We start from the raw sequence: 25,639 nt of genomic DNA, 5'->3' as shown, positions 1-25,639 counted from the left end.
GGTTTTGGATGTTGACGCTGAAGCCACTGATTCTCCAATACCCTGAGCGGGACCCGTTGAACTCTACGGTGTTTATCACACCAGATCAGAGGGCTCTACTGCTTTCCACATTCGATTTTAGGTCAGTTCTAGTTTTTGGCTACCCACCACTTTATGAGAGTTTATTATGGATCACATCTGAAGGTATGCCCACCGGCCATGCCGTCTAATAAAAATTCATTAAGGAGTAAGGCAGGATGAGTTAAAAGAAATAGTAAAATATAATATTGTTTACATTTGTATACTTACCCTGCAATACAACGTCTAAGTGCCCTCCCTTCCCTATGCTGCCTCCCCACGAAGTTTCAGATGTTTGTTTACAGCAGTTATCTGTTTTGATGTGACGTCATAGATTCCGGGTCACGTGCCGACTGTGCGAGGATGCTGCCTCTACTGGCTGGAACATTTTTTTTGCAGTAGCTGAATCTCACACAGTTCGTCTCTCTGTCAGAAAACAGCAGTAAATGCATCGAGGAGTAATGCAGTATACAATTGTAAAAAATATTTAGATTTTACTAAGCCTGTCTCCCTTTGGGAATCCTGGTGCAGGATAGACCCTCAGCACATGTAGAGTGAATTGTGTTGACAGTTTCTACTAATAGGGGCGGTCGGGTAGCCTAGTGGTTAAAGTGTTCGCTCGTCACGCAGAAGACCCGGGTTCGATTCCCGACATGGGTACAATGTGTGAAGCCCATTTCTGGTGTCCCCTGCTGTGATATTGCTGGAATATTGCTAAAAACGGCGTAATACCATGCTCACTCACACACTCACTCACTCACTCACTCACTCACTCACTCACTGGTTGTCTGTGATAATGTAGTAATACACATTTTATTTTTACAGCCCTCTTTGATAGCAGATGGTTACTGGTCAGCTGCTGGTCAACTCATCAACCTCTGTGATAACAAGGAGACTGCTGTCATCTGTCAGGATGCATCATCATCATCAATCATCATTGCCATCCATATGATGGCATGTTATTGCAGTGATGCACTAGCTGGCTGTGTATGTGCGTAAGGATGGTGAGGTGGCCAAGTGGTGAAGGTGTTGGCTTGTCCAGCTGAAGACCTGGGTTTGATTCTCGGCATGGTCAAACCCTGCTCACCCACCTCCCTCGTTACTGTCTCACACATCATCTGTACTCACAGAGGAATATCCCGACCATATGTTGAGTGTTATGTGTGTGCCGGTTTGCTGGGACTCCTGTGTCAGGGATGTTTGTTCATGTTTTTGGTTTCCTTTGTCTGCTGCCCTTTTTGAGTGTCCATGAATAATCTACGAATATCAGTCATATGAATATATTCAAAATGTTGCCTTTTATCAGTGTGACGTTGAGTTTTCTTATAAATTATTGAACTTTGAGGAATGGAAAACAACCTACTTTGTTGAGAACCAAATTTAAGCTCTCTCAGGAATATTTGTTTTTCAACCCTGCTCAATGAGAGAAGTGGTGTAGAATCTGTAACTTACTCAAGCAGTGAACAGCAATGTGCCTTATCCAGTTCTCTTAGTGAAGATGAGAAGAAGCAGGAAACAATACTGTGTGACTTGTCCCGCTGATCATAATCCAAGTGTTGAAAGCCTCACTATGAGCCTGTCTGTCCTAGGTAGATCGGGGAGCAGGGTTAGGGGAGGGGAGGGGAGGGGAGGGGGACATGTGTTGAGGAGGGACAATGAAAGTTAGAAAGATTTTGTCAGTACAGTTTGTCCAGTAGACATGTGAATACGTCCCCCGATCTCTGTTGACTGTCACAAGAGGAGACTGCATTAAAAACATTCTCACTTCAGCGTGGTGAAAACATGTTGGTTTCTGAGTACAGTTTGTGTAGACTGGAGCCTGTTCCTCAAAGCTATCTTAGTGTTGCCACAAGCCTATGTTTAAGTATGGGAGTCACAATCATCTTAGCGCTAAGATCGCTAAGAACAGAACAGATTACTTGTCATGCGTTCACACCTGCTGTGGGGCAAAGGGATACTTCTGTTTGTGAAAATAGTCCTGTCTTATACAGTGAAGGTCTGCCTTACAGTCATGCACTTCACCTCACCTCACCTCACCTCACCTCACCTCGCCTTGCCTCACCTCACTGCACCTCACCTCACCTCACTGCACCTCACCTCACTGCACCTCACCTCACCGCACCGCTCCGCACCTCACCTCACTGCACCTCTCCGCACCTCACCTCACCTCGCCGCACCTCACCTCACCTCGCCGCACCTCACCTCACCTCGCCTCGCCTCACCTCACCACACCTCACCTCACCGCACGCACCTCTCCACACCTCACCGCACCTCACATCGCCACGCCTCGCCTCACATCGCCTCACCTCACTGCACCTCACCTCACATCACATCACCTCACCGCACCTCACCTCACTGCACCTCACCTCGCCTCGCCTCGCCTCACCTCACCGCACTGCACCGCACCGCACCGCACCTCACCTTACCTCACCTCACCATGCTGGCTGCATGAGTGTATGTTTCTACTCCAGGACGTTTTTTCCCTCATGCATGGTTGAACTGCTCCTCGTCTTATAACTGATGTATTTTCTTACACATCAGTGATACTCATTTCAACTGATTCCCAAACTATAATGCAACAACGGATATTTGCTGAATCAGGGACCATTTGTGACTTGAATTAATTTGTATAAAATTATACACCGAATGTATTTTACATAGTTTGAACATACAACGATATCACTTAATCAGCATGTTGATATCACTTACTCAGCATGTGAAAATCACTTACTCAGCATGTGAAAATCACTTACTCAGCATGTTGATATCATTTACTCAGCATGTTGATATCATTTACTCAGCATGTTGATAACACTTAGTATATTGATATAACTTACTCAGCATGTTGATAACATTTAATGAGCATGTTGATAACACTTAGCATGTTGATATCATGTACCCAACAAGTTGATATCACTTACTCAGCATGTTGATCTCACTTACTCAGCAGGTTGATATCACTTACTCAGCAGGTTGATAACACTTACTCAGCAGGTTGATAACACTTAGTATGTTGATATCACTTACTCAGCATGTTGATATCATTTACTCAGCATGTTGATAACACTTAGTATGTTGATATCACTTACTCAGCAGGTTGATGTCACTAACTCAGTATGTTGATATCATGTACCCAGCATGTTGATATCAATTACTCAGCATGTTGATAACACTGAGTATGTTGATATCATTTACTAGGCATGTTGATAACACTTAGTATGTTGATATCACTTACTCAGCATGTTGATATTAATTACTCAGCATGGTGATAACACTTAGTATGTTGATATCACTTACTCAGCATGGTGATAACACTTAGTATGTTGATATCACTTACTCAGCATGGTGATATCACTTACTCAGTATGTTCATGTAATGTACCCAGCATGTTGATATCACTTACTCAGCATGGTGATAACACTTACTCAGCATGGTGATAACACTTAGTATGTTGATATCACTTACTCAGCATGGTGATAACACTTAGTATGTTGATGTCACTTACTCAGCATGGTGATAACACTTAGTATGTTGATATCACTTACTCAGCATGGTGATAACACTTAGTATGTTGATGTCACTTACTCAGCATGGTGATAACACTTACTCAGCATGGTGATAACACTTAGTATGTTGATTTCACTTACTCAGCATGTTGATATCACTTACTCAGCATGGTGATAACACTTAGTATGTTGATTTCACTTACTCAGCATGTTGATATCACTTACTCAGCATGGTGATAACACTTAGTATGTTGATATCACTTACTCAGCATGGTGATAACACTTAGTATGTTGATATCACTTACTCAGCATGGTGATAACACTTAGTATGTTGATATCACTTACAAAGCATGGTGATATCACTTACTCAGTATGTTGATGTAATGTACGCAGCATGTTGATATCACTTACTCAGCATGGTGATAACACTTAGTATGTTGATTTCACTTACTCAGCATGTTGATATCACTTACTCAGCATGGTGATAACACTTAGTATGTTGATATCACTTACTCAGCATGGTGATAACACTTAGTATGTTGATATCACTTACTCAGCATGGTGATAACACTTAGTATGTTGATATCACTTACAAAGCATGGTGATATCACTTACTCAGTATGTTGATGTAATGTACGCAGCATGTTGATATCACTTACTCAGCATGGTGATAACACTTAGTATGTTGATTTCAATTACTCAGCATGTTGATATCACTTACTCAGCATGTTGATATCACTTACTCAGCATCGTGATAACACTTAGTATGTTGATTTCACTTACTCAGCATGTTGATATCACTTACTCAGCATGGTGATAACACTTAGTATGTTGATTTCACTTACTCAGCATGTTGATGTCACTTACTCAGCATGGTGATAACACTTAGTATGTTGATTTCACTTACTCAGCATGTTGATTTCACTTACTCAGCATGGTGATATCACTTACTCAGCATGGTGATAACACTTAGTATGTTGATTTCACTTACTCAGCATGTTGATGTCACTTACTCAGCATGGTGATAACACTTAGTATGTTGATTTCACTTACTCAGCATGTTGATATCACTTACTCAGCATGGTGATATCACTTAGTATGTTGATTTCACTTACTCAGCATGTTGATATCACTTACTCAGCATGGTGATATCACTTACTCAGCCTGATGATAACACTTAGTATGTTGATATCACTTACTCAGCATGTTGATATCACTTACTCAGCATGTTGATGTCACTTACTCAGCATGATGATAACACTTAAGACGTTGATATCACTTGCTAGGCATGTTGATATCACTTACTCAGCATGTTGATATCACTTACTCAGCATGTTGATAACACTTAGGACGTTGATATCACTTGCTAGGCATGTTGATAACACTTACTCAGCATGTTGATATCACTTACTCAAAATGATGATAACACTTATTTAGCATGTTGATAACAATCGGTATGTTGATATCACTTACTCAGCATGTTGATGTCACTTACTTAGCATGTTGATATCATTTACTAAGCAGGTTGATATCATTTACTCAGCAGTGTTGAGCAAGTAAAATCAGCAAGCTGAGTAAGTGTCCCCAAGACTGCCGTCATAATGCTGAAATATTGCTGAGTGTTCTCTTAAACAACAAACAAACAAGCAAACAAATAATATCACTTGCTCTGCATGTTGTTATCACACACTGAGTTCAAGGCAAACATTGAAGAGAATTGTCACATGTGTGTCTTTGACAGTATTTACCTTTCTCATGTGCACTTGCTCCCTGTACAAAAATGTTAATTGTTATTTTCATGTTTTGCTACAATATATTGGATGAAATGTTATGCTCTGTTTGCACTGAATAAAGTTTACAGCCACAAAGATTTTACATATTGGTTGACCCAAATATACACCTGTGAGCAAAATATATATGTCGGGTATGTTTTTATTTTTGTCATTGAGTTATTTTCTTCGTCCATGTAGTTGTGCTCTTCCTGCACCAGCTTAAGTTCTTCCCCCTCACCATGGCGCCAGACACTAGGTTTACCCCCCTCACAATCGTGCCAGACACTAGGTTTACCCCTCTCACAATCGTGCCAGACACTAGGTTTACCCCCCCCTCTCACCATGGTGCTAGACACTAGGTTTACCCCCCTCTCACCATGGTGCCAGACACAAGGTTTACCCCCTTCTCACCATGGTGCCAGACACAAGGTTTACTCCCCCTCTAACCATGGTGCCAGACACTAGGTTTACTCCCCCTCTAACCATGGTGCCAGACACTAGGTTTACTCCCCCTCTCACCATGGTGCCAGACATTAGGTTTACTCCCCCTCTCACCATGGTGCCAGACACTAGGTTTACTCCCCCTCTCACCATGGTGCCAGACACAAGGTTTACTCCCCCTCTCACCATGGTGCCAGACACAAGGTTTACCCCCCCTCTCACCATGGTGCCAGACACTAGGTTTACCCCCCTCTCACCATGGTGCCAGACACAAGGTTTACCCCCTTCTCACCATGGTGCCAGACACAAGGTTTACCCCCCTCTCATCATGGTGCCAGACATTAGGTTTACTCCCCCTCTCACCATGGTGCCAGACACAAAGTTTACCCCCCTCTCACCATGGTGCCAGACATTAGGTTTACCCCCCTCTCACCATGGTGCCAGACACTAGGTTTACCCCCCTCTCACCATGGTGCCAGACACAAGGTTTACCCCCCTCTCACCATGGAGCCAGACATTAGGTTTACTCCCCCTCTCACCATGGTGCCAGACACAAGGTTAACCTCCCTCACAATCGTGCCAGACAGAAGGTTTACTCCCCCTCTCACCATGGTGCCAGACACAAGGTTTACTCCCCCTCTCAACATGGTGCCAGACACTAGGTTTACTCCCTTCTCACCATCCTGCCAGACACTAGGTTTACTCCCCCTCTCACCATGGTGCCAGACACTAGTTTTACTCCCCCTCTCACCATGGTGCCAGACACTAGGTTTACTCCCCCTCTCACCATGGTGCCAGACACTAGGTTTACTCCCCTCTCAACATGGTGTCAGACACTAGGTTTACTCCCCCTCTCACCATGGTGCCAGACACTAGGTTTACTCCCCCTCTCACCATGGTGCCAGACACTAGGTTTACTCCCCCTCTCACCATGGTGCCAGACACTAGGTTTACTCCCCCTCTCACCATGGTGCCAGACACAAGGTTTACTCCCCCTCTCACCATGGCGCCAGGCACTAGGTTTACCCCCCTCACAATCGTGCCAGACACTAGGTTTACTCCCCCTCTCACCATGGTGCCAGACACTAGGTTTACCCCCCTCACAATCGTGCCAGACACTAGGATTACTCCCCCTCTCACCATGGCGCCAGACACTAGGTTTATCCCCCTCACAATCATGCCAGACACTAGGTTTACTCCCCCTCTCACCATGGTGCCAGACACAAGGATTACTCCCCCTCTCACCATGGCGCCAGACACTAGGATTACTCCCCCTCTCACCATGGCGCCAGACACTAGGTTTACCCCCCTCACAATCGTGCCAGACACTAGGTTTACTCCCCCTCTCACCATGCCGCCAGACACAAGGTTTACTCCCCCTCTCACCATGGTGCCAGACACAAGGTTTACTCCCCCTCTCACCATGGTGCCAGACACAAGGTTTACTCCCCTCTCACCATGGTGCCAGACACTAGATTTACTCCCCCTCTCACCATGGTGCAAGACACTAGGTTTACCCCCCTCTCACCATGGTGCCAGATACTAGGTTTACTCCCCCTCTCACCATGGTGCCAGGCACAAGGTTTACTCCCCCTCTCACCATCGTGCCAGGCACAAAGTTTACTCCCCCTCTCACCATGGCGCCAGACACAAGGATTACTCCCCCTCTCACCATGGCGCCAGACACTAGGATTACTCCCCCTCTCACCATGGCGCCAGACACTAGGTTTACCCCCCTCACAATCGTGCCAGACACTAGGTTTACTTCCCCTCTCACCATGGTGCCAGACACAAGGTTTACTCCCCCTCTAACCATGGTGCCAGACACAAGGTTTACTCCCCCTCTCACCATGGTGCCAGACACTAGGTTTACTCCCCCTCTAACCATGGTGCCAGTCACAAGGTTTACTTCCCCTCTCACCATGGCTCCAGACAATAGGTTTACTCCCCCTCTTACCATGCCGCCAGACACAGGGTTTACTCCCCCTCTCACCATGGTGCCAGACACTAGGTTAACTCCCCCTCTCACCATGGTGCCAGACACTAGGTTTACTCCCCCTCTCACCATGGCGCCAGACACAGGGTTTACTCCCCCTCTCACTATGGCGCCAGACACTAGGTTTACTCCCCCTCTCACCATGGCGCAAGACACAGGGTTTACTCCCCCTCTCACCATGGCGCCAGACACAGGGTTTACTCCCCCTCTCACCATGGCGCCAGACACTAGGTTTACTTCCCTCCTCACCATGGCGCCATACACTAGGTTTACTTCCCCTCTCACCATGGTGCCAGTCAGAAGGTTTACTTCCCCTCTCACCATGGTGCCAGACACTAGGTTTACTCCCCCTCTCACCATGGCGCAAGACACAGGGTTTACTCCCCCTCTCACCATGGCGCCAGACACAGGGTTTACTCCCCCTCTCACCATGGCGCCAGACACTAGGTTTACTTCCCTCCTCACCATGGCGCCATACACTAGGTTTACTTCCCCTCTCACCATGGTGCCAGACACAAGGTTTACTCCCCCTCTCACCATGGTGCCAGTCACAAGGTTTATTTCCCCTCTCACCATGGCGCCAGACACAAGGTTTACTTCCCCTCTCACCATGGTGCCAGTCACAAGGTTTAATTCCCCTCTCACCATGGTGCCAGACACAAGGTTTACTCCCCCTCTCACCATGGCACCAGACACAAGGTTTACTCCCCCTCTCACCATGGTGCCAGTCACAAGGTTTACTCCCCTTCTCACCATGGTGCCAGGCACAAGGTTTACTCCCCCTCTCACCATGGTGCCAGTCACAAGGTTTACTCCCCTTCTCACCATGGTGCCAGGCACAAGGTTTACTCCCCCTCTCACCATGGTGCCAGACACAAGATTTATCCCCCCTCTCACCATGGTGCCAGTCACAAGGTTTACTTCCCCTCTCACCATGGCGCCAGACACTAGGTTTACTCCCCCTCTCACCATGGCACCAGACACTAGGTTTACTTCCCCTCTCACCATGGCGCCAGACACTAGGTTTGTTCCCCCTCTCACCATGGCGCCAGATACAATATTAACTCCCCCTCTCACCATGGCACCAGACACAAGGTTTACTCCCTTCTCACCATGGCACCAGACACAAGGTTTACTCCCTTCTCACCATGGCGCCAGACACTAGGTTTACTTCCCCTCTCACCATGGCGCCAGACACTTGGTGTACTCCCTTCTCACCATGGTGCCAGACACAAGGTTTACTCTCTTCTCACCATGGCGCCAGACACTAGGTTTACTCCCCTCTCACCATGGTGCCAGACACTAGGTTTACTTCCCCTCTCACCATGGTGCCAGAGACTAGGTTTACTCCCTTCTCACCAGAGGATAGGTTTAATTCCCCTCTCACCATGGTGCCAGACACTAGGTTTACTCCCTTCTCACCATGGCGCCAGACACTAGGTTTACTTCCTCTCTCACCATGGTGCCAGACACTAGGTTTACTTCCCCTCTCACCATGGTGCCAGAGACTAGGTTTACTCCCTTCTCACCATGGCGCCAGAAGATAGGTTTAATTCCCCTCTCACCATGGTGCCAGACACTAGGTTTACTCCCTTCTCACCATGGCGCCAGACACTAGGTTTACTTCCTCTCTCACCATGGCGCCAGACACTAGGTTTACTTCCCCTCTCACCAAGGCGCCAGACACTAGGTTTACTTCCCCTCTCATCATGGCGCCAGACCCTAGGTTTACTCCCTTCTCACCATGGCGCCAGACACTAGGTTTACTTCACCTCTCACCATGGTGCCAGACACTAGGTTTACTCCCTTCTTACCATGGCGCCAGACACTAGGTTTACTTCCCCTCTCACCATGGTGCCAGACACTAGGTTTACTCTGCCTTTCACCATGGTGCCAAACACTAGGTTTACCCCCCTCACAATCGTGCCAGACACTAGGTTTACTTCCCCTCTCACCATGGTGCCAGACACAAGGTTTACTCCCCCTCTAACCATGGTGCCAGACACAAGGTTTACTCCCCCTCTCACCATGGTGCCAGACACTAGGTTTACTCCCCCTCTAACCATGGTGCCAGTCACAAGGTTTACTTCCCCTCTCACCATGGCGCCAGACACTAGGTTTACTCCCCCTCTTACCATGCCGCCAGACACAGGGTTTACTCCCCCTTTGACCATGCCGCCAGACACAGGGTTTACTCCCCCTCTCACCATGGTGCCAGACACTAGGTTAACTCCCCCTCTCACCATGGTGCCAGACACTAGGTTTACTCCCCCTCTCACCATGGCGCCAGACACTAGGTTTACTCCCCCTCTCACCATGGCGCAAGACACAGGGTTTACTCCCCCTCTCACCATGGCGCCAGACACAGGGTTTACTCCCCCTCTCACCATGGCGCCAGACACTAGGTTTACTTCCCTCCTCACCATGGCGCCAGACACTAGGTTTACTTCCCCTCTCACCATGGTGCCAGACACAAGGTTTACTCCCCCTCTCACCATGGTGCCAGTCAGAAGGTTTACTTCCCCTCTCACCATGGTGCCAGACACTAGGTTTACTCCCCCTCTCACCATGGCGCAAGACACAGGGTTTACTCCCCCTCTCACCATGGCGCCAGACACAGGGTTTACTCCCCCTCTCACCATGGCGCCAGACACTAGGTTTACTTCACTCCTCACCATGGCGCCATACACTAGGTTTACTTCCCCTCTCACCATGGTGCCAGACACAAGGTTTACTCCCCCTCTCACCATGGTGCCAGTCACAAGGTTTATTTCCCCTCTCACCATGGCGCCAGACACAAGGTTTACTTCCCCTCTCACCATGGTGCCAGTCACAAGGTTTAATTCCCCTCTCACCATGGTGCCAGACACAAGGTTTACTCCCCCTCTCACCATGGCACCAGACACAAGGTTTACTCCCCCTCTCACCATGGTGCCAGTCACAAGGTTTACTCCCCTTCTCACCATGGTGCCAGGCACAAGGTTTACTCCCCCTCTCACCATGGTGCCAGTCACAAGGTTTACTCCCCTTCTCACCATGGTGCCAGGCACAAGGTTTACTCCCCCTCTCACCATGGTGCCAGTCACAAGGTTTACTCCCCTTCTCACCATGGTGCCAGGCACAAGGTTTACTCCCCCTCTCACCATGGTGCCAGACACAAGATTTATTCCCCCTCTCACCATGGTGCCAGTCACAAGGTTTACTTCCCCTCTCACCATGGCGCCAGACACTAGGTTTACTCCCCCTCTCACCATGGCACCAGACACAAGGTTTACTCCCCCTCTCACCATGGCACCAGACACAAGGTTTACTCCCCCTCTCACCATGGTGCCAGTCACAAGGTTTACTCCCCTTCTCACCATGGTGCCAGGCACAAGGTTTACTCCCCCTCTCACCATGGTGCCAGTCACAAGGTTTACTCCCCTTCTCACCATGGTGCCAGGCACAAGGTTTACTCCCCCTCTCACCATGGTGCCAGACACAAGATTTATTCCCCCTCTCACCATGGTGCCAGTCACAAGGTTTACTTCCCCTCTCACCATGGCGCCAGACACTAGGTTTACTCCCCCTCTCACCATGGCACCAGACACTAGGTTTACTGCCCCTCTCACCATGGCGCCAGACACTAGGTTTGTTCCCCCTCTCACCATGGCGCCAGATACAATATTAACTCCCCCTCTCACCATGGCACCAGACACAAGGTTTACTCCCTTCTCACCATGGCACCAGACACAAGGTTTACTCCCTTCTCACCATGGCGCCAGACACTAGGGTTACTTCCCCTCTCACCATGGCGCCAGACACTTGGTGTACTCCCTTCTCACCATGGTGCCAGACACAAGGTTTACTCTCTTCTCACCATGGCGCCAGACACTAGGTTTACTCCCCTCTCACCATGGTGCCAGACACTAGGTTTACTTCCCCTCTCACCATGGTGCCAGAGACTAGGTTTACTCCCTTCTCACCAGAAGATAGGTTTAATTCCCCTCTCACCATGGTGCCAGACACTAGGTTTACTCCCTTCTCACCATGGCGCCAGACACTAGGTTTACTTCCTCTCTCACCATGGTGCCAGACACTAGGTTTACTTCCCCTCTCACCATGGTGCCAGAGACTAGGTTTACTCCCTTCTCACCATGGCGCCAGAAGATAGGTTTAATTCCCCTCTCACCATGGTGCCAGACACTAGGTTTACTCCCTTCTCACCATGGCGCCAGACACTAGGTTTACTTCCTCTCTCACCATGGCGCCAGACACTAGGTTTACTTCCCCTCTCACCAAGGCGCCAGACACTAGGTTTACTTCCCCTCTCATCATGGCGCCAGACCCTAGGTTTACTCCCTTCTCACCATGGCGCCAGACACTAGGTTTACTTCACCTCTCACCATGGTGCCAGACACTAGGTTTACTCCCTTCTTACCATGGCGCCAGACACTAGGTTTACTTCCCCTCTCACCATGGTGCCAGACACTAGGTTTACTCTGCCTTTCACCATGGTGCCAAACACTAGGTTTACTCACCTCACCATGGTGCCAAACACAAGTTTTATTCCTGTTCTCACTACAGCGCCAGACACTAGGTTTAAACCCCTCGTTTTTATGGAAGTTGGAACCCGAAGGCTTGTATCAGGACCCATAGAATACCAGTAGGTCTTCAGCAACCCATACTTGCAGTAAAAGGGCGACATCAGATTTTTTGGGCAGGTTCCCCATCACACATTATTAGAGCTGTCACAGTTGGTTGTTCACAACTGATAACTGAAGCAAGTTTGACCCATGACCAAATTGTCAATGGATGGATTCACATGAAATCAAAGTATTTCTTTCTCTTTTACTCAAGCACCTGTTTTGCTGATCCTTTTTTTTCATGATACAAGACCCATGAAGATCTGGATTTGAATAAGTCGTCAGCAACCCATGCTTGCCTTAATAGGCGACCACGCTTGTCGTAAGAGGCAACTTACGGGATCATGTGGTCAGGCCCACTGACATGGTTGATGCATGTTATTGTATCTTAATTGCGTAAATTGATGCTCATGATGTCAATCACAGGATTGTCTGCCCGTCATATAGCTCGAATATTGCTGTGTGCAGCGTATAACAACATACAAACAAAACAAGTTTGCTCCCTCTGCAAAAAGTGGTAAGTAATGACCAGACCCAAACCAATGTTTCAACCACGGCCTCACTCCGTTAGTTAGTACTGATGCACTCCACACCCATGAGGTACGCACGAACAAATACCCCACTACACGAGGTAGCCACTCCTTGGCAAGTTCACCATGTTGGCCAAGTGTTGACTCTAGGTTCCATCCTTGCTTCCTGACCGTTGATACGTTTCCGTGTAAATGTTTAGCATTTACATTTTCATAATCACTTTTGTGTATAAATAATTCAAATTAATTGTTGCAATAATCAAATTTTATGTTTTCTTCCTCCATCCAGGAGTTGTGTAATATTTGTATTTGGTAATGGTCACTACAATCAGTTCCTGTTGAATTGCATAGAAATGTTTCAGGATTCTGTCTGAGACTTTGTGTGTTCAGTTATAACCAACAACGTTTTGAAATACTCAGATTTGTTGAACAAAATGTTTCCTTCAGATGGACTTTGATTTGTTCTTGAAACAATGGAAATGCTCCTGTTACTATTGTTGTTTACATGTCTGATGGTGATGGTGATCGTGTGCAGTATGTCTCCAAGATATTCTGAATTTGTGTAACTAGATTTGCTGAAATACAGTTGTTTTGTCTGGAAATGTTGGGTTGTGAATCCTTTCGGAATCTTCTTGTGGAAGTACCACATATGCAGGCAGTCAATCTTCTTGTGGAAGTACGATATACGCAGGCAGCTGGAGTATTTCAGTCATACACCTCACGACTGCTCATATCAGCAAGATCCTCTGACAGATGCGGAAGTAAGACACATGTAAGACACCCTCCAACACTGCTACTCCTTGGGATTCCGGGTATTCCAGCTATATCACAGCGTGTGGGCTATTGCTCATACAGTCGTCTATCGCTGAATGTGGCATTAAACAAAGACATCTTAACGCTACAGCACCCGTCACCTCCACCATCTGCAGCTCCCTACACAGAACTCGGAAACCAGGCAAGGGAAATATTTCTGGTTAGGTTTATGTGCAAACACAAAGATGATCACCAGTGAAATGAAGTAGGACTACCCACAGGACTACCCACAGGACTACCCACAGGACTACCCGGACTTGTGGTTAGTCACGTATTCACGTAATATATTGTTTAAAGGCAAAAATTCATTAAACTGCATGCATTATTAAACTCTGTGTGTGTGGCTTTGAAAATGTCCGTTTCTGAAGCATGTTTACCTATATACGGGCTTGAAACATATTTGCAAATCAAACATGGAAGACTTTGTCTGAAATATGCTACACAACTTTTGTTTAGGATACTGAGCTATTTCTTTGTAGTTTGAAATGTGAGGACAGATATACTTCAGTTTGTTTAGACCTTTACATGCACGCTGGAATAGTGTACGTAATACAACCTCCAGACTATCTTGAGTAGCTACCAACAGATGACAGAAGAACACTCAGCATGTTGAATGTTTTATTGTACAATGAGACGTACATGAGCGTGGCTGCATGGCTATACACAGTGCCTGTAATGAGTTTTGTACACTACAGGACTGGGGCGACTCACGATACGGTGCGGGGTACGAGATGAGGTCACGATATCATACATATCAGTATCCAGAGGGATACACATTATGTCACAAGATGATTGTTAAGAAAAGATTCTGGATTTTAGATTCTTGTGGAAATTTAACAAATATGATGACAAACAGCTTAAATCTGAAATAAACTGCCTGTGTGACGGTTAACACTAACATACTATTAACTATACAATGTTTTGTTTTGTATAGATACTGCAATATGATAGACCTATCGATGCTTGATGTATATTGTGAATCGTCCCACACCTAGTACAATATGAAGGACACACATGGGATGTCTGTCCACCAGCACTACACTGAGTGGGTGAGAGAGTCAACTCGCTATGAGGGAGTACACCCGCTATGAGAGAGTACACCCGCTATGAGAGAGTACAGCCCCTATGAGAGAGTACAGCCCCTATGAGGGAGTACACCCGCTATGAGAGAGTACACCTGCTATGAGAGAGTACACCCGCTATGAGAGAGTACAGCCCCTATGAGGGAGTACACCCGCTATGAGAGAGTACACCCGCTATGAGAGAGTACACCCGCTATGAGAGAGTACACCCGCTATGAGAGAGTAAACCCGCTATGAGAGAGTACACCCGTTATGAGAGAGTACACCCGCTATGAGAGAGTACAGCCCCTATGAAGGAGTACACCCGCTATGAGAGAGTACACCCGTTATGAGAGAGTACAGCCCCTATGAGGGAGTACACCCGCTATGAGAGAGTACACCCGTTATGAGAGAGTACAGCCCCTATGAGAGAGTACAGCCCCTATGAGAGAGTACACCTGCTATGAGAGAGTACACCCGCTATGAGAGAGTACACCCGCTATGAGAGAGTACACCCGCTATGAGAGATAAGCCCCTATGAGGGAGTACACCCGCTATGAGAGAGTCTGCTACATGTGGAGTCCCCCGAGTCTGCTACTGTTCAGACTTACCTCTCCACAACTTTGTAATTATCTGCACATATTAACAATGATTGGGTGATCCACATCTGACCAACACAGGCCAACAAAGGACACACTTACAAAGGTCTTTAGGTGAGAATGTGTCTACTTTCTTAACATAAGACATAATTTAATACAGCATCTTAAGCTTCAAAGTGTACAGTGGACACGTTCTTTCTGTACACCTTAAAGCTTTGGAAGAATTCTTTGCTGATGTGGAAATGAGACTAAAGGCCTGAATGACCTCCAACATGACCCCACAAGGTCCTCCTCCTGTGACACTAAGATGAATGCAACTAACTACCAATGGCGCCATCAGATGAGTTTCAATGCAACAGTATACAGAACATGATACCACCAAGATGTGGTGGTCTTGATTGGACATTTGCCCAAAGGTCTCGTCCACATTTCTATCCAGATCAAAGATTGCCATAACAATATCATATGTCACCATGAGGGCATGTTGTTCAGGTCATCAATATCTTGTATCTTACAACCCCCCCACCCCCCCCCACCCCCCCCACCCACCCCAATCCTTCATGATTAAACACTAAATTAAGTTCATCCATATATTTAACCATAACCCTTGTTTGAGAAACAAAATGGTAATAGGATTTTCAACTCTTCGGTCACAAGTTGTGAAGGGTTAACAGTTAATGCAATTCATAATCTCTTTTGTGCAGGTATCAAGGGTTAAAATGAGTCGGTTCAATGTTTACATAAAACGAACACGACAACATACAGGTGATTTCCTCTCGTACAATGTATACCATCCCTTAATACTACCGTCACGTACGTTCCAGTCTGTACAGCCGACCTCCGTGGGGAGCCATGCATTCTGCACTCATCAGAATACATATATGTACATCTGTAGTCCTTGAACATTTCAGGGCATGGCATATTTACACAGCTCATTGGATGCATTCACCAAGAAGGTGTCACGACTTGGACATCTGATGGTGAGATGCTGACAGAACTGATGAGTGGTTTAGCCTTGAAATGTTGACAATAATTGAGTACAACGCAGGGAATAGCAATTTCTTGGAATGAAATCTTTATGTACTCTCACTCTTTGAATTTCTTTGGTTCAAACCAACATCAATTCAAATGAAACTTTGCATTAAAAGTCAGGTTTAGATTTCTATGTGTGCCGACTGGCAGCATCTGTTGTGAATAATGAAGGTAATCTCCCACTTACACTGAGGTTAAAAGTCATCATGGAGTTACCTCCCCTTGATTGACTCGCACACCCGGTACAAACCAAGCATGGGATCCTATTGACTGGCAGTAATCTTCACCTACACCAACTCGCACACCTGGTACAAACCAAGCATGGGATGCTATTGACTGCCAGTAATCTTCACCTACACCAACTCGCACACCTGGTACAAACCAAGCATGGGATGCTATTCACTGGCAGTAATCTTCACCTACACCAACTCGCACACCCGGTACAAACCAAGCATGGGATGCTATTCACTGGCAGTAATCTTCACCTACACCAACTCGCACACCTGGTACAAACCAAGCATGGGATGCTATTCACTGGCAGTAATCTTCACCTACACCAACTCGCACACCCGGTACAAACCAAGCATGGGATGCTATTGACTGGCAGTAATCTTCACCTACACCAACTCGCACACCCGGTACAACCCAAGCATGGGATGCTATTCACTGGCAGTAATCTTCACCTACACCAACTCGCACACCCGGTACAAACGAAGCATGGGATGCTATTCACTGCCAGTAATCTTCACCTACACCAACTCGCACACCCGGTACAACCCAAGCATGGGATGCTATTCACTGGCAGTAATCTTCACCTACACCAACTCGCACACCTGGTACAAACCAAGCATGGGATGCTATTGACTGCCAGTAATCTTCACCTACACCAACTCGCACACCCAGTACAAACGAAGCATGGGATGCTATTCACTGCCAGTAATCTTCACCTACACCAACTCGCACACCCAGTACAAACGAAGCATGGGATGCTATTCACTGGCAGTAATCTTCACCTACACCAACTCGCACACCTGGTACAAACCAAGCATGGGATGCTATTGACTGCCAGTAATCTTCACCTACACCAACTCGCACACCCAGTACAAACGAAGCATGGGATGCTATTGACTGCCAGTAATCTTCACCTACACCAACTCGCACACCCAGTACAAACCAAGCATGGGATGCTATTCACTGCCAGTAATCTTCACCTACACCAACTCGCACACCCAGTACAAACGAAGCATGGGATGCTATTCACTGCCAGTAATCTTCACCTACACCAACTCGCACAACCGGTACAAACGAAGCATGGGATGCTATTCACTGCCAGTAATCTTCACCTACACCAACTCGCACACCCAGTACAAACGAAGCATGGGATGCTATTCACTGCCAGTAATCTTCACCTACACCAACTCGCACACCCGGTACAAACCAAGCATGGGATGCTATTGACTGCCAGTAATCTTCACCTACACCAACACAATGTTTGTTTCATTTCATGCTACTCCAGCCAACTCTAATCAAGGGGAAATAACTCTAATTGGTCCAGCATAGTTGAGTCATAAAACAAATATCTTTATAAAACCGAAAATAAAACCAACAACTGTTGCAAAAGCCACAACATGTGCAATAAATAGCATATAAATAAATACATGTAAAATGAAAGACCAGTCCGAACGAACAATAACTTAAATCTGATATGTTAAACCAGCCAGGTCGAGTAGCCTGCCATGACATCATCGTCATAAACTCTCCTCTCCCCAGCGCTCAAACTGCCGCACTACAGACCGATCCAACATGTCTCTTGGATAAGCCGGCTCGTCTTCAATCCAACTGTGCCGTCCAGTGTTGTAGAAATGTTATGTACAGTGTTAAGACCGACTGAGCACCTCCAGGAGACATGTGGGAATGTCCCTACCACAGGTAAAACAGCTGTTTGGGCACTGGGATGTATTGCACCAAATAATTGAGTGAGTTTAATTTTACATCGCATCGGCAATATTGCAGCCATATCGCGATTGCACCAAATAAAGTTGGGTCAGCCAAGAAATATCACAAGTTGCACCCTGACACTGAGGAGATGTCCCGGCAGGGAGGAATCACAGACAGACGGTACTCTAACTGTTCCAGGAACTTCAATATTTGTTCGATATTCCTAGATATAGATGCCTAAGACCTTCTTACAGAGGCAGGCATTTTGACATTTTTGAAACAAAAGCTTGGGATGTGAGTGAGTCGGTGAGTGAGATATTTGGGTTTAACCCTGCTGTTAACAGTATTCCAGTTTTATCACGGCGTGTCAGCTTGATGTGGCAGGAAGTGATGCAAGTCTTAGACGTTTACCACTTCGGTGAAACCCACAAGCATGATGCTGACCACAATCATTGGTTTCTGGTGTGCCCAAAGGACGCAACTCTGCACAGTGAATCACTGCAGCTAAGACGACTGGGCCAGCCGTGATCCCCTCGGGATTTGAGAAGGTGTCTACAACTTGTGATATTTCTCAGTGTTTCAGACTGTCAAGACTGCAGCTGCTCCAGCTACGCCGCCGCCTAGAGTAGCGCTTTGTTAGACTCAGACTACGACTACGGAAACGCGACCTTGACCTTGACCTGGAGTATGACCTATAGCTGTCGTCGGAGCTGGGGGAGGGGGGAGAGGGCCTGTAGTAGGGGACTGGTCGTTTTCTTGCACTGGAAAGGAAAGACAAATTATTTGTTAAACACTGACAGCAATTTCTTTCAGAAATGACTTTCATCCACTTCAGCTTCTTTGTCACACATCACTGGCAAAGTCAGCAATTATTGTAATATCAAATTTGTAAACATTACATATCGATAGTACCGGTAATATTTGCAATTTTACACATACTCAAGAAAACTAAGTCTATTTTCATGATGTTGATAGACACTCAATAGAGAAAGAAAGAAACTGGGCCACACTTTCATAATTTTTTCTTCACATATTTATTCCAGTTTTCCACACAAGGTCAGTCAAAATCAAAATCAAAATAAATAGCGATGTCAAGCATTTATTTAATTACATGAAAGTCATTCTGCAGTGGAGTTCAAACTGCAGTTGGCTTCTTGAAGTTTGAATAGAGATGAAGACATGAAATTTGTATAATATTTTATATTGTATAAGAGGATCTATCATTCTAGCAGAGACATAATAAAAAATGAATTTGTTTATGTTTAATTTATTTCTTTTCCAGCTGTTTTTCAGTAGGGGTTGCTGTCCATGAAACAAACAATACAAAACGTGTGGCCTTAACCAAAAAACATTATTCAATCTCTGGTAGGACAGTCAGCACTTTCAGTAAAATAACTCCTATATAAAATGTTAGCGAGAGAAACTAGTGTTTGAGATAGCAAATGTCTTGTGTGGCATTAAACTGCCTGAGTTACGGACTGTTAAACACAGCAAGAAACACAATCTAGATTATGTCGCAGATGGTGCGACTATCAACATCCAACACCAAATATACCAGCAAAATAATATCATGCAGCAAAATAATATCATGCAGCAAAATAACATCACACAGCAAGAAACATCACGCAGCAAGAAACATCACGCAGCAAGAAACATCACGCAGCACGCAAAACATGATGCTGAAGCTGCGTTAGCCACATGGTTCAGCAAGAATGATCCAATGGTTGTAAACATGTTTGTTTGTTTGTTTAATGTTGCACTCAGCAAAATTTCAGCTATAAGACGGCGGTCTGTAAATAATGGAGTCTGGACCAGACAATCAAGTGATTGACAGCATGAGCTTCAATCCACGCATTTGGGATACGATGACATGCCCAATTAATTATTGCACAGGCAATATGAGGGCCCTGTATGGTAATGTAATGGTGTAGAGTACTGTATGTTTAGATAATTACTTTAGAGCCTGAAATGAATCAATAAGCATGTGGATAGTGGTCGTGATTGATGGATGAAATAACAGACACCCATAAATGACGCAGTATATTCTTTTTCTGCGTCCAATCCCTACACTTGTGCATCACCTAAAACCTTGTATACTTGTTGAACACCAGAGAACAGTGCAGTGAATCTAACAAAACTTTCGGGAATAACTGATGTACATCAGTGAACAGTCTTTGAAATCAGGCCCAAATAGGCCATGAACATCTGTCCGTGTCATGGCCCTGAGGACTAAATAGTCAGGGTCCCCAGAGTCTGATACAACAGATAATCTCAAGGCTGCCAATGGTGTGGGGCTTTGCCTGTTTCTAGTCACTGGTTTTCCTGGTCTTGATTATTTACAGGGTGAGGTTATACACTGGAATAGAGCTGACTGATTATTTAGCTGATGACGTAATACACTGGAATAGTGCGGACTGATTATTTAGCTGATGACGTAATACACTGGAATAGAGCTGACTGATTATTTAGCTGATGACATAATACACTGGAATAGTGTGGACTGATTATTTAGCTGATGACGTAATACACTGGAATAGTGCGGACTGATTATTTAGCTGATGACGTAATACACTGGAATAGTGTGGACTGATTATTTAGCGGATGACGTAATACACTGGAATAGTGTGGACTGATTATTTAGCTGATGACGTAATACACTGGAATAGTGCGGACTGATTATTTAGCTGATGACGTAATACACTGGAATAGTGCGGACTGATTATTTAGCTGATGACGTAATACACTGGAATAGTGCGGACTGATTATTTAGCTGATGACGTAATACACTGGAATAGTGCGGACTGATTATTTAGCTGATGACGTAATACACTGGAATAGTGTGGACTGATTATTTAGCTGATGACGTAATACACTGGAATAGTGCGGACTGATTATTTAGCTGATGACGTAATACACTGGAATAGTGCGGACTGATTATTTAGCTGATGACGTAATACACTGGAATAGTGTGGACTGATTATTTAGCTGATGACGTAATACACTGGAATAGTGCGGACTGATTATTTAGCTGATGACGTAATACACTGGAATAGTGTGGACTGATTATTTAGCTGATGACGTAATACACTGGAATAGTGTACTCCAATGTTAGTGCTGTATTCCATGTATCCATTGCAATCATGTCAATACACTTTTTTTAGTTTGTAAAAATTAATAACCAGTTTATCTAGTGTACAAGGTACAGCTGACTAGCGTTAGTGGAAGTGGGATTAGTGATGTCATTTGATTGTGATGTCATGATAACCAATGACATCACAATGGTCTGCACGGCATTGTGCTGCAGTTTCTTTGTAGCAATATCTGCCAGGATCTCACCCAAGCACTATCTCCTGTGGAAGCCAGGTTGGGATAATAAAAGCACTTTCCTGTGCCTCCAAACAAACTCAAATCACACGTTTTCAGAAATATATAATGCATGCACAAGTGTAACAGTAATCATCCACTTCAGCTTCACACACATCTGCCGATGCTTCCACTCTGTTAGTGTCAATGTCACAACCACATCACTCAGCGTTCCAGAGTTACTAAACTAATCCACTCATTCTCAAGTTATCAGCTATTGGGGCTCATCTCAAACTGCCATACATCAGACACATGGCTTCCCATCAACCCTCATCCTGTCTGACAGCAGGGGTTAGTAGGTTGTGTTAGGCATTAGTAGTAGAAACTCTGCAAGCCAACTGCGAACAATGAATACCATGTTGTGGCTTGAGCTTCTTCATTCTTAGTATCTGTCTCGTGGACGTTTACTGGAACGATAATATGGAGAAGGGGAGCATCGCCGGTTGTATGATCGTGACCGGGATCGACGTCGGTCATCATACTTCCGTTCTCTGGATCTCGACCTAGACACCAAACAGCAAGAAAAACAAAACCAAAAATAAAAGAAGGTGGAAATAAAACAACATGCTAGGACAGAGGATTACAACACCCAAAAGAAGATTGTAACTTTATACAAAACCAAATGAGAGTAAAACAGAAGCAATCAAAGTGTAGAAACTACAGAGGTGCATTTATTGATACTGACTCCGATGTGTGACATGTGGCACAACACTGAATACACATCACTGTAAGGAATGAGCTGACCTTCCCACATCAGATGGTGAAAGGTGCTAGAAAAATGAATACATGGACAAACTAATGGCACTTGTGTAAAGGAAATTCTTCATTTATTTCTCTCTGACACTGTGTCTGACATGGATCTGTATGGAGGACCCCCCACCTTGTTATCCGGCGTTTATCTAAGTGACTCGGTGAGCCTTTCCTTCTCCGGATCGAAGGGCTGCGTGATTCTCGGCGCCGAGAGTCATGGCTTGGGCTGCGACTGTACGACCGTCTTCGACTGTGAGATCGAGAATGGGAGTAGCTCCTTTCCCTGGATTCAGTAATTCATCAACATTAATCAACATTCAACATCACTCATGGACATTCATGGACATTCATGCCCAGGAATACAAGGCACAGACAACTAGTGGTTGATAGTGTTATCAATGATCACAGCTGACAGAAGGACATGTGTGGTCATACTTCCCACAATTCATAGTCCCAGCAGCCCTTGCTGCCAACTGCTCGTCATTGAGTTTATGGCCGTGACAAGCACTGGGAACAAGCCATCTCAAGTGTCACAAAGTTTGACATCGGGGAAATTATAGTCTGAGTAGAAAGGAAACATAAAAGTAAAAAACTATCAGAGAAATATTTCCTATAGAACTAAGTGTGTCAATAGATCTTTTTACTAACACAAAAGACTATCTTCCAAGTAAACATTTGGACCTAACAACAAGTTTTAGAATATATGCACTGGTGCATTTGCTCACAATTACAAAGTCTATACCAAGATAATGCATAGATATTATGAAAGCAAACAATCAGAACTTTGTCATACCTCTTTCTGGAACGACTTCTGGATCTGGAATAGGATCTCGATCGTGACCGAGAATTGGTAGGCGACCTTGAACTTCTCCTTGACCTCTTCACTGGTGACCTCTTCTTCTGCTTTGAAGGTGACCTGGATGTGGACCTGGAGTGTCGCCTCTTCTCTCCATGTTTGGGAGACCGACCTCTTGAGGATTCTTTGCTGCATTTGGTTTTGTACGGTGACGACTTTCCCCGTCGTCGGTCAGCAGGAGAGTAGCTCAAAGACTTGCTTCGATTTCTTTTCGGTGAAGGGCTTGTCTTGCCATTTCTGGGCTTGTTGTCTCCTGACTTGGTGTTAGCGTGCCCATTTTGTCTTGCTGATCTGTTGACAGGAAGATAGTAAGTTTCCCAAGCACAAGTCACATCAACAAAATAGTTTTCAGCTAATAACAAAATGACAAGACGTTACAAATCAGAAATCTGAACTGCTAAAATTTTCATGCAAATATAATAAATATTCACAAATATAATAAACTTTCAAGTCCTACTCTCAAAACAGATTCAATTTAGGATATTTAACTAAATATCATTTGTCAAATTTTGTAGGCAAAGGTTTTATGATTCACTACACAGACAAATCTTTGAGGAAGACTGTTCCTACCTTGGAGGGGATTTGTCCGATTCCGATTCCGAATTGGCTCTCTTTGATCTGGATGCAGGGGAAGGTCGGTGCTCTGGGGGGCAAACCCTGTCAGCAGGGGGTTTAGCTGGGGAGGGTGAGTGATGGGAGGACTTCCTTGTCTTTCCATTTCTGTCGGGGGAAGCTGCCGAGGAGGAACTGTAACAAGGAAAAGGTCAAGGTCATATAACATTCAGGTCAAAAGTTACACAACCTTCCAGCCAACAAGGTCAAGGTCATATAAGATTCCAGTCAACAAGGGCATGGTCAAACAAAAGTCCTTGGAAAATGGTGAAAATACATTGGAACTGGTTATACATGCTTTCCTGTAGAAGGTGGAATCAGGACTCATCATAAAACAAACATAGGGAGCTGCCTATACATGCATGTCTTTGTCCTTCATTGTTTTCAAACATCTTTACATCATAATCATGTTACGCCTTTGTTTCCCTTGTACTGCTGGCTGAACAACCAAGACTAACGGAAGGCTGAGTGAGTGAGTGAGTGAGTGAGTGAGTGAGTGAGTGAGTGAGTGAGTTTTTATTTGACGCCACTTTTAGCAATATATCAGCAACATCACAGCGGGGACATCAGAAATTGGCTTCATACATTGTAATCATGTAGGGAATCGAACCTGGGTCTTCAGTGTGACGAGCGAATGCTTTAACCACGAGGCTAGCCAACCACCCCTGCACCATGGGACTCGCATCTGCAGTGTTCATATTTGGAATTCTAAGGCGGCCACCAGATAACCCTATTCTATGTGGAATTCCAATGACAACATGCTGATCAATACTACCTACAGTCAATATCGGAAATCAATTATCTTCCAACATCAAGTGTACAAATGTAATTGTCACTTAATAATACATTATTCAGTATACTGAACGATTGCGAAACAGGACAACTCTGTAAGAACTTGTGCACATGTTAGACTGGGTGTTTTCAGCGCAACCAAATTTCAACAACACAAAATCTGAAAAATGAGAAATATTTATTCTTTCCCTTGTCATTAGTGGTTCACCACGTCATGTGACTGTCCAGTCTCCTACAATATCTCTAAAAAAAAGCATGTTTTAAATTGTTATTTTATTTGTTTTTCATCTTCTCAATACCTCGAAATGATGTGATTAAATACAGAAGATTTAGTTGTTGTTTATCTAGAAACTGTTTCCACGTTGTGTTGAATGACAACCACATCAATCAAGACAAATGAAATATCTGTGTAAACAGCCGCAAAAAACTTTTCCACATTTCCTGGTGAACAAAAAGAACTTATGAGACTCTGAATATGAGTGAGCGAGAGTGTGTGAGTGAGTGTGTGAGCGAGAGTGTGTGAGTGAGTGAATGAGAGTGCATGAGTGAGCGAGAGTGTGTGAGTGAATGAGAGTGCATGAGTGAGCAAGTGAGAAGGAGTGAGTGAGTGAGTGAGAGTGCATGAGTGAGCGAGAGTGTGTGTGAGCAAGTGAGTGTGAGTGAGCAAGTGAGAAGGAGTGAGTGAGTGAGTGAGTGAGTGAGTGAGTGTGTGTGTGAGAGTAAGTGTGAGGTGAGCAAGCGAGTGTGTGAGTGAGAGTGAGTGTGAGTGAGCGAGAGTCTGTGTGTGAGCGAGCGTGAGTCAGTGAGCGGGAGTGTGTGAGGGAGCGAGAGTGTGAGTGAGTGAGTGAGTGTGTGAGTGAGTGAGAGTGCGTGAGTGAGTGAGTGAGTGAGTGAGA

The 25,639-nt window shown here is 45.3% G+C and overlaps 5 protein-coding genes across 7 annotated transcripts in view; 4 read left to right on the top strand and 1 right to left on the bottom strand.

The window, feature by feature from the left end:
* LOC139472426 (calpain-A-like) overlaps positions 1-1,641 on the top strand; it is a 28,392-nt gene extending 26,751 nt beyond the window's left edge. Inside the window, exon 12 of the mRNA XM_071254904.1 lies at positions 883-1,641. Within this exon, the coding sequence (XP_071111005.1) occupies positions 883-892 (10 nt within the window). The 3' untranslated portion in view covers positions 893-1,641. The remainder of the gene's footprint in view (positions 1-882) is intronic.
* Positions 1,642-6,599: 4,958 nt separating this feature from the next.
* Positions 6,600-7,322, top strand: LOC139472538 (uncharacterized). The gene has a single exon (XM_071255011.1). The coding sequence runs from the start codon at positions 6,600-6,602 to the stop codon at positions 7,320-7,322; it is 723 nt and encodes a 240-aa protein (XP_071111112.1).
* Positions 7,323-7,341: 19 nt separating this feature from the next.
* On the top strand, positions 7,342-8,937 carry LOC139472537 (uncharacterized). The gene has a single exon (XM_071255010.1). It carries the CDS (start codon positions 7,342-7,344, stop codon positions 8,935-8,937), a length of 1,596 nt encoding a protein of 531 aa, XP_071111111.1.
* Positions 8,938-9,587: 650 nt separating this feature from the next.
* Positions 9,588-11,543, top strand: LOC139472536 (uncharacterized). The gene has a single exon (XM_071255009.1). The coding sequence runs from the start codon at positions 9,588-9,590 to the stop codon at positions 11,541-11,543; it is 1,956 nt and encodes a 651-aa protein (XP_071111110.1).
* A 5,863-nt stretch (positions 11,544-17,406) lies between these two features.
* Positions 17,407-25,639, bottom strand: part of LOC139472497 (serine/arginine repetitive matrix protein 2-like) — a 103,355-nt gene continuing 95,122 nt past the window's right edge. For 2 of the 3 annotated variants that reach the window (XM_071254974.1, XM_071254975.1), the window contains 4 exons: positions 23,910-24,086; positions 23,277-23,630; positions 22,614-22,766; positions 17,407-19,131 (listed from right to left, as the gene is read on the bottom strand). In XM_071254974.1, the coding sequence (XP_071111075.1) occupies positions 18,942-19,131; positions 22,614-22,766; positions 23,277-23,630; positions 23,910-24,086 (874 nt within the window). In that variant the 3' untranslated portion in view covers positions 17,407-18,941. Of the gene's footprint in view, positions 19,132-22,088; positions 22,237-22,613; positions 22,767-23,276; positions 23,631-23,909; positions 24,087-25,639 lie in introns of all 3 variants that reach the window. The other variant, XM_071254976.1, reaches the window with a different exon arrangement.

Source organism: Haliotis cracherodii, unplaced genomic scaffold (assembly GCF_022045235.1).
Source record: "Haliotis cracherodii isolate W230 unplaced genomic scaffold, xgHalCrac1.p SCAF_24, whole genome shotgun sequence".
NCBI lineage: Eukaryota > Metazoa > Mollusca > Gastropoda > Lepetellida > Haliotidae > Haliotis > Haliotis cracherodii.
This window is presented reverse-complemented; position numbering and strand designations above follow the sequence as displayed.

Excerpts from the sequence above, each read along its gene's own strand:
- LOC139472536 (XM_071255009.1), top strand. The coding sequence starts at position 9,588 with ATGGCGCCAGACACTAGGTTTACTTCCCCTCTCACCATGGTGCCAGAC.
- LOC139472538 (XM_071255011.1), top strand. The coding sequence starts at position 6,600 with ATGGTGTCAGACACTAGGTTTACTCCCCCTCTCACCATGGTGCCAGAC.
- LOC139472537 (XM_071255010.1), top strand. The coding sequence starts at position 7,342 with ATGGTGCCAGGCACAAGGTTTACTCCCCCTCTCACCATCGTGCCAGGC.